The following is a 13,359-nucleotide window of genomic DNA, read 5'->3' as shown; positions in this document are numbered from 1 at the left end:
GTTCCTACAGATTCTTACATTTTCTAATCACATGCTTGCTCTCCTCCCTGATATACATATGGTCTGTTTCTTTTTCACTTGTTAATAACATTTTCTCTTCATTGGCTCAACAAAATTGTCTGTGTTATTAATTTATTATGCTTTTTAACCTTATTTTTACAGTGGAGAAAAGGGCTTATATGTTATAAGATGAAACCTGGAGAGAGGACAAGAAGTTTATAAATAGGCAGATCATGTTGACTCATACAAATTTGATGGATTATTTTTAACTCCTAGATAATTATATTCAAATATTTACCAGAAGAATCATTATGATGTACTGTGGGAATTGTGAATTATCTGAATTTTTATTTGAATTTCTAATTTTAGCACTAGACCAATTTAACGATGATTTATAATTTCTACTTGACCTTACTTTTTGGACACTTGACTTTCACTTTTATTATTTTAACTACTAAAAATTATCAGGGTTCTAATACAGGTACGAATGTTAATATACGAATCTCAACTCAAAACTGAATTTAAGACACATTTTCCAAATTTCTGAGACTCAAGGTTTAAGTTTCCAATTTCATGAAATAAAAGTACACAGGTAAAGTAAGTCAAAAAAAAGATAATCCCACAAAAATTTTGTTTTTAAAACTAGCATCACGATTTCTTATGCAAACATGAACCATTATGCAGATTAACTCCAAAATAACTACTGAGTGCTTGTCTGGATTCTTTTTGACTCTAAGAAACTTGACTCATAAAACTTAGTGGATAATCTGTAATTTCGTTTAATCATAATTTTATAATTTAACCATTTAGAGTTGTGGGTTCCAGCCTTCCTAATACTGAAACCATTTGAATACAGATCTTCATGTTGTGGTGACCCACAACTATAAAATTATTTTTGTTGCTACTTCATAACTATAATTTTGCTGTTGTTATGAATCAAATACAGAATATCTTATATGTAGCCACAAAGGTGTTGCAAACCACAGATTGAGAAGAGCTGATTTAGAGGGGTGTAGTGGACAAGTATATTTGGGTTTCTTAAGCAGAGATGAACTGGGACTGCAGTCTCCTGAGGCTCTCACTGACTTGATGTCCAATAGCTCTTTGTTGATGCAGGAAGCTCTTTGGCAGCTCATTTACTATCAGTGGAAGAACTTCACTCTTATCTATATATCTGTTCAATTCTTTCTCAATATGAGAGGAAACATTCTAAGTGATCATCATGAAAATAGAAACAGTTTTCTTGAGCTATGCCTGTACTACTCTCCTCATATTCTATTGGAGAAGCATGGCATTTAATATATTACATAGTCAAGGTTTTAATAAAGATCAGTAATAGATTATACTTCTCTGTTTTAAAGTTAGGAAGCTGTAAACATTTTGAGAAATTTTCACAGGAATAATACCTGAGGCTTTTTAAAATGAATGTATTCTTGAAAAGATTAAGTTCTTATAATTTCCTGGAAGCAAAATCAAGGCAAATCAATGATATTAAAATAATCCACAAAATGCTAATTAATTCCTAAAAATTGCTGTTGATCGTCAATACCAACACAAAAATTCAAATAGACAAATGCTGAATCCCTGAAGACTTACTGAGTGCTGCAAGACCAATATTATGGTAACTCCTTTTAACCATTATCTCATTCAGCATCTGGTGGGCTCCCAAGTGAAGTCTGAGGTCACCACTCACAGGAGTAGTAGCTGTGAACTATGGTTGCTTCAGGCACTCTCCACTTACTGACTAAACAAGAATCAACCTGTTTTCCTCAGTGGAGAATTCCTAGTTTAGGGCAACAGAGTTCAGAGGGTGGAGTTTAACTGACAGGATTTATCAGTGTGATATGGTTGTTCTATTGCCTGTAGTCTTCACTTTTCTCCCTTACCCTTTTCTCTTTTTTTAAAATCTTTTTTTAAAATCTCTTTATAATCTTTTTTCTTTAGCATGTTCAACTCTGTCTCATTTGTTAGTTCCTTACTAGAAAATGTGATAACATATTATTTTATATAGGATCTTAACATCCTTTAGATATGATAGTTCAGTTGTTTGAAAAGTGTAAGAAGTAATAATACAGAGTGTTTGACAACAGGTCGTTTCTAGCTTGGAGTCATTTTCAATACCCACGGAGTTTTTCATGGAGTTAAAAGTAGTTAACTATTTGGTACAGAAACATATAACTATTTACATGATCAGGTGTCAAGAATTTGACCCTAGGTCTTGTTGATTGGAAAAAAAAAACCATGATTGTTATTTTATATGCCTCTAAATGTTGCTAATTTTACCTTTGCTGTGTGGAATAACTTAAACTTCCTGCTTCTGAGGGCATTATGTAGAATTAATTTTAAAATGAATGGGTACAAAATTGGTCTATGAAATCCATATTGTGTGGGAGAACTGGAAGGTCACAGCATCTCTAGTTAACATGCCTATGCCAGGCAATTTGTCAACTGAACACAACCTAGAATAACTTTGGAAGAAGAAGCCTAAATTAATAAATTGACTTTAGCAGATTGACTTGTGGGGATGTCTATGCTGCATTTTGTTATTTAATGATGGGTATGGAATGATCCAACCCACTCTGAATGGTGTCATACCTGAGCAGGTGCAGGAGCAATATAAGACCTATATAAGAAAGCAAACTTCAGAATCCATGGGGAGCAAGCCACAAGGCAGCATTTTTCCATGAATCTGTTTGAGCTCCTACATTCTGGTTCCTTCTCTGAGCTCATCCCCTGACTTCTCTTGTTGATAGACTGTAACCTGTAAACTGAAATAATCCTTTTATTCTCCATGTTGCTTTTGGTCAGTGTCTATCACAGCAATAGGAAGGAAATTATAACAGTAGTTATCATAAAAAGCATGGAGATATGAATAAAATAGAATTATATAGGATTTTATCACCATAGATAAAGTAAAGTGCAACCCAGAATAACCAAATCTAATTTCATCTTCTCCCTTAGGTCAGATACAAATACAGATGGAGAGAAATGCATATAGTCTTCCTTTACTATTTTTATAAGAAGGAAGCATGAATTGAACATAGTATCAACTGCTATACTTGTTGCTAATGACATGCTAAGGAAATAATCTATATGCCAAGGCAGGGAAGATAAAGAAAAGTCCTGTGAGAGTGGAGAACAAGGCACGTATTTGAAGTGTCATATGGGATGATGTATGGTTTAGATGTGATGGGGAACCCTTCATCTACTGGTTCAGTCAGTAGTAGATAACAAGGAAATTTTAAGATTTGTCCTATAATAGTACATATTGTGGGAGACTGGGGTTTGATGGATAGAATGGAATAAACTCCAACAATGTCTGTATTATATTTCAGTTTGGTTTAAAGAAACATTTTAAGGTAGATGGAAATCAAAACCTTGGAGTCTCCTCAAATAGGCAGATGAAAATCAAGAGCACAGTATGCTGTGCTGGAGAGTCTGTTTTTCCCTAAAAGAGAAAAGTAATGCAGTAGAAACTTCCAAAAATATACACATATGTGAAGGTGATCTAAATAAAAGCACCAAATAATGGAGAAAACAATCCCAACTGACCATCTCTTCTCACAAAACAAAGTTTCTAGTACTGGAATTGGGATATATCTAATTGAGTTGTTATTGTAGTTCCACATTGGAGTGACATATCCACATGTCTGTAAGGGTCCAGCCTCAACAGGTTCATATGCTCCAGGGTAGGGGCATGCAGATTAGAAATGTTGGTCAGAATAAACAGAGATACAAAAGAAATACAGAGACATAGTATAATACTGGGATGACAATCCAGTGAATGCTGAATGTGTTCACGTTTATTTCTTATGAAAGTCAAGTACACAGAAAACAAAAGACTTTTTTTTTATTTGTGATACAAGGAACACAAAGTGATTATCATCTCAATACCCAAAACACAATGTAACAACACCTTAGGTCAAGATATCCTGTTAGTAGCCACACTGTAAGTTAAATCTCCTATCAATAACCATGGAAGAGCAAGACAAGGCCTGAACTCTCTAACTTTCAGTCAAAGTGGAACAGATCTACTTTTATGGGCTACCTTAATACCAAAAACACCAAATAGCCACACTGTAGGTCAAGATATCTTGTTTGTAGTCACTCTGTACATCAAACTTCTCGTCAATAACTTTGAAAGAGCAAGAGTTGGCTTAAGCTCTTTGACCTTCAAAGTGGAACAGACCCACTTCTGTGGGCCCCCACAAGTTGTGGGCCAAAGGAATTCACCAAAAAAAAAAAACTCAGATTGTTGCCAAGACTATAGGTTGCTTCTTACATACTAACAGCAAGGCCGCCTTTCTGAAGACAACACTTACATAGTTTATTAAGCTAGAGTAGTTGAGCTAGTGCCAGTAATAGGGGTCTCACCACCATTTTATAGCAGACTCTCTACGTGCTATCAAAAGAGAAGTGTAAACACAAAGCCAGCAGCTAGTGCCTGTAATAGGGTTCTCACCCCTATTTTATAGCATCTTTGGTACAGAAAGACTCTCTTTTGTGCTATCAAAAAAGAAATGTAAACACAAAGCCAGCAGAAACATTTTATCAACAATAATGTACCTACAAGATACGCTAGAGTAATGGTGGCTCAAAGCTTGTGGGAGTAACCAAACAATTAGTGATTTGACTCAAAGCCCACTACACAAGATGATACCTATTATGGTAAAAATAAAATGCCACATGTCCCCAAGTAGCAGCAGTGGGCAGTGGGTACAAGACCATGGCAGGCCATGAAGGCAGCCAGTCCTAGGCAGGGAGCCATGTGGTGCTTGAAAGACAGAGACATAGGTGCACACCATGTTGACTGAAGTTGGATATTTATTTAGTGGGTTATGGAGGGGAAAGGAAAAGAGGGTAAAAGGGAAAAGAGCAGAGGATAGAGAGAGGTGCACAGAGAGAGAGAGAGAGAGAGAGAGAGAGAGAGAGAGAGAGAGAGAGAGAAACACAGAGAGAGAAACAAAGAGAGAGAGGGCAAGGGGAGAAGTAGGGAGAAGGGAGAGAAGCAGAAGCTGCCTCTTCAGAAGAGAGAGGGAAAAGAAGGACTCACAGGCTAGAAACATAAAGAAGATCTGCTTACCTCAGTAGATGGGGAAGAGAGTGGGTGGGGCTTATCTCTTAAAGGGACAGGACAGACCACTATATTTCCATCTCTTTTTTTATAATAAAAAGGTGAAAGATTAGGCACAATAGGTTAAAGGAATTGGGGTGGCAGATTCTCAAGACTTCTTCTTGCTTATTTGTGGGAATTATCTTGTGTGGGTGGGGGAACCTGAGAAAGTTGGGTGCTGGTCACATCCTGGGGTAGCTGATCTCTTTGTTCCTGTCCAGTGTTTGTGGTATGGAAATGTCTGGTGTCTCTTACACGTGTTTAAGGTATTGGCAGAACAGAGGACAAAGTTAAGTTTAGGAAAAAAATTTTTAGAACCAGGGAATTGAGAAGTGTGTAGCTGACCTGTTTAAAGTGGATCCTTCAATTCAGCTCTCTGGAACTCACAAGAATTCTTTGGGTTTGTGAAATCATACATTTTAAACATATACATTATATAAACAGTAACATATTTATATCAGAATGACTGTGATAAATATTTTTGCATAATGAAAAGTATCTTAAAGACTATGAAAGGCAACGTGAGAGAAAAATTTGATAGCATGTAGTTACCCTCACACCTTTATAACTTGTATTTTACTGAAATTTGCATGGTGAGGTTGTTCTTTTAAACTGGCAAAACTTATCAGCTGTCTAGCTGCATCAGAGATCTTCGAGAAGGATAAAATTTTACTTGAGTTATTGATTTTAAAATGACAGAGAACTTACTTAGTTGGTACCTAGAGTTACTCCTCAGGGTACTCTTTGGTTGCTGAGGGTCATATTTTTCTTCTTTAGCACAGGGCATGCCAGGCTCCAGAAGATCCTGTGGGCTAAGAAATCTGTAGGAAGACAAGCCTACCTTGACCTGAGCAGCTAGGCTGTCAATTCCAATGATTTTGTCCACAGTTTGGAGACCTTCATTTTAGATGAAAGGCATTTTGCCCAGTCATCCGTGCTTGAAAGTTGAAACAAACTGTGGATGAATGTTGTTTTTTGCCCATTTGTTTTCTGTCTTCTTGGGAGGAAGTAGATTGCTGCTGCTGGAAGCCAACCTGTCTCTTTTTGTTATGAAACATTGTTTAATAATTAAATATTTAAGTGCTATATTCCCCAGATCTCTGAGCAGTTGAGGGCTGATTACTGGGTATAGATAAGTTATAGAATATGCTTGGAGAGTTGGATCTGAGCTTAACTGTACTGGCTTCAACTTAACAGGTAAATCAGGGTTGGTTGGATTAAGAGACTTAAAAGTACATACCAATTAAAAACATAAGACTTATTGTTTTGTAGTCTAGAATGAGATACAATGAACAGACAATTGCAAAATTTAACAGTAAACATAAGTGTATTTAAGTTACTTGTATGCACACACACAGTGAACAGGAATTTGCCAAAGTGGATGCTCTTGGTGGACCTTAACAAAGGCATGCCACTGTGTAAAACACACCAGTCAGCACTGGTGGACCAGGCCGGGAATACTTGATCACCTGATTTGGCTCTCAGTTAAGATGGTTGTAAAGTCACCTGACCTCAGGTAAGATGGTGATAAGGTCACCTGACCTTAGTCAAAATGGTGGCAGTCACATGTTGTATGGAAAAGTCGCATTTTTTGAACTGAGGGAGTTTTAAACATAATAACAAGAGAGACCTAGACAATGATCTGCCCTGTTGCTGAGCTACCACACCACAAGCCACGCCACAAGCCATGGTGGGAAATAATGGCTAGAATTGAAAACAGCTGCCTTGCAGGTCTGACTAATCCTGTTGGTTCTGTAGCATCAGCAGTAGTGGTGGCAGGGATACTTTGATAAAAAGCAGAGCCTGTGGGACACCAACATAGCATTCACAGATGGTGGCTGATAGTTGGAGGGTTGATACCATAGCTGAACCATGAAAATCCACGAAAATAGTGGTCAAACACCACAGGGCCTATAGAAGGACATACCCTCTCTACAGGTGAGGTGTTAAAGTCTGACTCGTTCCAGACTGGGTGACTCAGAAGCCAGAGAGGCTGGAGGCTGATCCAAGCTGTCTCTCGTGGCAGGAGCACTTATGAGTGGTCAAAAAGAAAAGAAAAAAGAAAAATCCAAGGGACCCCTGGCCCCAAATCAAATGCACTCCATAGAGTGTGCAGTGCTAGCACAGAGGGACCAACCCGAGTTTGTCTGATGATGTTTTTAGCTATGAAAAGCAACCTGAGATGAATGTCAGCGAAGGACTCAACGATAGCAATGAAGGCTGTGGTTGGCTGACCGGAAGGGGAAAACTCATCACCAAAGCTGCTGGTGTGCATAGAGGTTGGAGTTTAGGCAGATGGAACACAGAGAGCTATTTTAAAGAAACCTGGTTCTGGAGCCCAGGGTTCCATGCTTCCTCACTCGGTCCACCCATGGCTGGGAGGAAACATGGAGAGAGCCTGTCCAAGTCACAAGTACCAATATTATGGTAAAAATAAAGCACTGCAGTTCCCTGAGTTGTGGCAGTTGGCAATGGACATGAGGCAGTGGCGGGGCATGAAAACAACTGGTCCCAGGCAAGGAGCCATGTGGCAGGTGAGAGACAGAGACATATAGGCACATGCCATACAGAGTAAAGTTGCATATGTATTTAGTGGGTTGTGGAGGAGAAAGTGAAAGGAGAAGGGGAGAAGGGAGAAGAGCAGAGAGAGAGAAAGAGAGAGAGGGGGGAAGGGGAGAAGTGGGAAGAAGGGAGAGAGGCAGATGCTGCCTCTTCAGGAAAGAGAGGGGGAAAAGGATTCACAGGCTGGAAGCAGAAGGAAGATCTGCTTACCTCAGTAGACAGGAGAAGGAATGAGCAGGGCTTGTATCTTAAAGGGATAGGACAGATCATTACAATACCCATACCTGACGCTGTTTGGGTAACCAAGAACCTGTGACTAGATACCCCAAGGACCTAGGGTAAAACCAAATAATACTCATCTAAACAACAACAACAACAAAATAATGTAGTAATAAAATGACTCCTAAAGATATTTTGCTATACTCAGAAGTCAGTGTCTTGTCTAGCCGTCATCAGAGAAACTTCCTCTTGCAAGACATTATGCAGAGAGTGAGAGATCTCGGAACACTCAACCTTATATGGGATGTCTCCATCGAAACCCTCAGAACTCAGAGAACCCTAAGGAAGAGGAATAGGAAAGTGTGTTAAAGCCAGAGGGGGCAGAGGACACCAAGAAAACAAGGCTCTCTAATTCAACATGTGCAAAGCTCATATGAGTGCACAGATAGTGAAACACCGTGCACACTGCCTGCAGAGATCTGTGCCAGGTCCTCTGCACTTATATATAATGACTTCCAGCTTAGTGTTTTAATGGGGTTTCCAAGTGTGTGAATGAGTAAGTACGAAAATGCCTTCTTTTGGGCATTTTCCTTCTGTTGGATTTTCTTATCCAACTTTGATGTGAGAGTTTTTGTTTTATATAGTTATGCCCAGATCACAGAGTCTTCCCAACACCATGTAGGAGACCAAGTTCTGTATGTAAAAGCAAAGAGCCTTTATTCAAGCTGATACTTGGACTCTCTGCATATCCATTGCAGCATTTGAGAGCAGTCCAAGTAGAGTTTTTTGTTTGTTTATTTTTTGGTTGGTTGGTTTTTTGGTTTTTGTTTTTATATCATAGGAGAGGTTGGGGTGAGGGGATTTCTAGAGATTAGGACCCTTAGTGGTTGACATTTGTCAAGGGGTCTTGGCAAAAGGAGAATTGGTGAGTCCTGGACTCAGAGATAGCTGGTGGTCTTATCTAATCTTATTTAATGGTTGGAATGTCAGGTACTTCCCTTTAGATGCTGGTGCTCTCTGGGTTGTATCAGTTTACAGCTCTTCCTGCTTTGGCAACTGTGCAGCCTGGGCCCCATGTGTGTCCAGGCTGCCCTGGGACCCACACTCTTATATTTTATTTTGTTACTTTTAAAAAATTAAATGAATGGATGAAAACCTAGCTACTAGAGATAAGGTTAACAACTGAATTGCCTTTTATACCTGCTGGCAGAGGGAAAATCAGATATTTTTCTTCAAATGAGCTGACACTGGGTATATCAACTTCTCCAGAACAGGCCAAATGTTCGGGATTCACCAACATATAATGGACTCCAAGGTTTTTTTGTGTGTTTCCATTTAATGGTTTTGTTTGTTTTGTTTCTTTTGGGTGTTGTTTTATTGAATTTGGGGTGTTTTGCTGTTCTATTTAGTTTTGGTTTTTTTGAGAAATAAACTTAAAGTTGCCTGGGTAGGGAGGATGACAGGATTGGGAAGGAAGGTAATGGAAATATATAGAAAATATGATGCTCACCTTCTTAGACCTGGATGGAGGGGTGGGGAGGATCTTGGACTGCCCACAGGGCAGGGAACCCTGATTGCTCTTTGGACTAGAGAAGGAGGGGAGTGGGGAGTGGTGATGGGAGAAGGGGGGAAGGAGGTGGAGAGGAGGCAGAAATTTTTAATAAAAAAATAATAAAATAAAATAAAAAAGGAAATATTAAATATATATTTACAATTAAAAGCTGTTTAAAATAATAAAAATACAACAAAAGAAAAATGCAAAGAAAGCAAAGAAGACTGGTGGTTATACTGGAAAATGATGGCTTTATCTCCCATTGAAGAATCTGTCCCATAAGTATATAAAATGATAGATCAGGAAAACAGACATAGAAATTTGCATAAGAATCAATAGCTCCTATCAACTTCATATTTGAGACAATGAAGTCAGAAATACTAAGGAAGAATAAATAATTAGTATTACTTTTGCTCAGTATATTATGAGCATTGAAGAGTTTCCTGTCTGTTAAGAAACTGAACAGAGGTCTGGGAAAGAATGAAGAATGAATGAAATAGTTGTGTAATTTTGTCTACAGATAGTGCTGGGATCTGGTAGAGGTTCTATTCATGACTAGAAGTTGAGAAAATTGAGAATTCTGTAATGAATGTGGGTGTAGAAACTGAATGTGCTTTCATACTGAGAATGTCAATGCTGCAGTGAATCCTAGTGACAGGGACTAGTGAAGCATTCTAGGCACATCATGGATGAAGCGAGTGTAGCATGGGCATTAATATTCTTTTTTAAAAAAAATGCTGCAAGATCCCTGTGGCAGTAGGCAGCAGAAATGCTGTAGGTCCCAAATGGTGGTAGCATGTGGTGGCAGGCAGCAGGCTCTGGGAGCAGCCAGTCCCAGGTAGACAAGGCTGCGGGTCCCAGAGCGGTGGCCTGAGTGGTGGTGGTGGGCCATGTGGGTCTCAGAGCAGTGGTGGCAGGCCATGTGGCAGCAGGCAGTGGGCCCCAGGCAGAAAGGGCTGCTGATCCCTGAGCAATGGCTTGTCCCAGGCAGGGAGACACATGGCGGGCGGGCAGAAGACAGAAACATGGATAGACATGACATGCAGGGTGAGGTTGAATGTTTATTCAGGGGGTTATGAAGGGGGAAGGGTGAAGGGGGGGATAGAGAGAGAGGGAGAGAGAGAGAGAAGAGGGGAAAGAGACAGAGAAGGGGAAAGCAGAGAAGTGGGGAGAGAGGCAAAAGCAAAGCTGCCTCTCAAAGAGGAAGATGGAAAAGAGAGCTAGCTCAGGCCGGAAGCTGAAGATCAGCCTGCCTCAGTGAATGGGGGAGGGAGTGGGAGTGGCTTGTCTCTTAAAGGGACCAAAACCATAACAGCCATGGCTTAATAATTAATACTTAGCTGGGCATGGTAGTGAAAGACCTCCAGAGCAGGGAGACTCTTACTCAAGTCTCGGGATAACATGACCCTCCAGGAACTCACGAGAGACCGTCCTTGCTGCAATCACATGAGGTTTATTGACAGCACAGAAGCCAGTGCACTGGGGCTAAAACTCATTTCCCATGTAGGGGTAGAGAGTTCCACCCCGAGTAGCCAGGAGAAGGGATATTTAAGGGAAGAAACTACAACCCGGTAATCCAAAGTGGGTAGGGTGGGAGTCACTGAAAAATTCCGAAAATACCAGTGATCATTGAAAAATTCTAAAAATACCAGTGATAATCACACTGTTTCTCAAGATTATTCTCAAGACTATAATCTAACTTTATCTTCAGCTAGTTCCTGAAACAGAGTCACTAAACTGGCTAACCTAGATTTTGGCTTTACTTTTTCTGATAGATTTTTGGCTCTATTTTTCCTGGTAGAGGGGTCTGGATTTATTTGGGTCTTTCATCAGCACACACCTTTAATCCCAGCCCTCTGGAGGCAGAGGTAGACAGATCTTTGTGAGTTCCAGGAAAGCCAGGGCTGTCCCAACGTAAACCAAATAACCAACCAAAGGAGAATTAATATTTAATTACACAAGAGAGCAGAAATATGCCTTGTAGAGTATAATTAATTTTATTACATTGATTATATACACCCAAATGTGATTAAAAAATTAAGAATGATACATGTTTCTTCTTAAGCTCCACTATGTTGACAAATAATCACCAAAAAGAAAAATTTTTCCTATGAATAATCACATATGTAACGTTTTAGATACATACTCTTTTGTTTTGTTTTATACCTTTGAAGTGTTAAAAGAAATGTCACATCTGACTTTATTAGTCACACACAATTATTTCCATGAATGAAGAAGGCTTTTTTTTTATCAAGAGGAAAATGGGAAAGCAAGAGGGCTAAGCCTACCCTGCTTTGTCTTTTGTAGGATATAACGAAAGACGAATGCTCAATGCTGAAGCTGCAACTGAAAGACAGGGATGAGCTAATTTCTCAACTTCAAGCAGAGCTGGTAAGTGATTGGCTGACACAGTTGGTTACTTTTCAGGGTTGTTTGATATAAGCCTTAAATCTACTGACATTGCTATTATTATTTATAAGTTTGACAAATCATTTAAATATGACCATAAATTTTTTTCAAACTTTAATAATGAAACCGGTAGTCCTTTGATGACAGAACGAAACTGTGTTCTAGATGCACAGCAATTTGCATACAATTAGAAAGGCGCAATCTTTTAGTTGTGCCTGTAGTCAGAAAGACTAAGGCCATGTTACATTTTGTATTCTTTGTGATTTCTCTCCCTACTGAAATGCCTAGAGAGAAACTTTACAGTATGAAGGAAGACATTGATTACTTTTGTAAACCAAACAGATTTTAATTTTATTTTCATGATCATCAAATAGATCTATTTGTCATAGCTTGGTAGAATTTCCAATTAATGTGCAGCTCTCATGAAATGTGAGTGAGGTTGATGATGGAAATAGGAAACTACATGTTTAGAACGTAATAGCACACTTGCTCTGTAGAACTATTGTTTCTCTGGACGTTTCAATTTATATACATTGTGAACAGCAGTTTAAAATGATTATCAGTACTCTAAAGAGAAATAAATTCATACAATTAAAGAATAAGAACTAAAAGAATGCTAATCATAAAGAGTTCTTACAATACCATCAAAATAAATCTAACACAGTAGAGCATCCTGACACTTTGTTAATGTCACAAAGTGAATCCTAGTTAAAAAACACTATAAAACTATTGAAGAGTTGATTATATCAATGTTGGTATTGATATAATGTGTATTATTGGTATATTATACATAACTATAAAGTATGGTTCAGTTGCATAAGAGTTTACAGGCAAAACTTTGAGGACTACTGTCATGCTATTATGATGTCAAATTCATAGTATATTTATGGAGTCTAAACAGTTGTCAGTGTTTTTACTGAACCTTGACCCATTTTTTTAATTTATTTATTTATTAAGGATTTCTGCCTCCTCCCCGCAACCACCTCCCATTTCCCTCCCCCTCCCCCGACCCTGATTGCTCTTCGAGCAGATGAGCCAGGGGGACTTGACCCTTTTTTTGACTAGAGTTTGACAGTCAAAAGCCTGTTAGTATGGCTTTAAAAACCTCTAACCTACTACATAAAAAAAGAGGACCATTTCCTGTACTGTAATAAATATCCCTGGTCTACAGAGCTAGTTCCAGGATAGGCTCCAAAGCCACAGAGAAACCCTGTCTCGAAAAACCAAAAAAAAAAAAAAAAAAAGAAAAGAAAAAGAAAAAAGAAATATCCCATTATATAAAGATCAGCAGCATATTAATAATACAGACAGTATTACTACATAATGAAAACATTGTAACATTGTGTAGGTCAGTAATTCTCAGAGTTCCTAATGTCATGTTGTGGTGATTCCTCAATCATAAAATTATTTTGTTGCTAATTCATGACTGCAAATTTGCTAATGTTATGAATCATGATACAAGTACCATGATGTGCAACCCCTGTTGGGGCTCTGACCCACAGTT

At 38.7% G+C, this 13,359-nt stretch overlaps 1 protein-coding gene across 2 annotated transcripts in view; it reads left to right on the top strand.

Moving 5' to 3' along the window:
• Ccser1 (coiled-coil serine rich protein 1) overlaps positions 1-13,359 on the top strand; it is a 1,132,558-nt gene that overhangs the window by 506,678 nt on the left and 612,521 nt on the right. For both annotated transcript variants that reach the window (XM_075983940.1, XM_075983941.1), the window contains exon 8: positions 11,754-11,837. In XM_075983940.1, the coding sequence (XP_075840055.1) occupies positions 11,754-11,837 (84 nt within the window). The remainder of the gene's footprint in view (positions 1-11,753; positions 11,838-13,359) is intronic.

This window comes from Microtus pennsylvanicus, chromosome 8 (genome assembly GCF_037038515.1).
Source record: "Microtus pennsylvanicus isolate mMicPen1 chromosome 8, mMicPen1.hap1, whole genome shotgun sequence".
Lineage (NCBI taxonomy): Eukaryota > Metazoa > Chordata > Mammalia > Rodentia > Cricetidae > Microtus > Microtus pennsylvanicus.
Note: the sequence above shows the minus strand (reverse complement) of the source record. Positions and strands in the feature narration are given on the sequence as shown.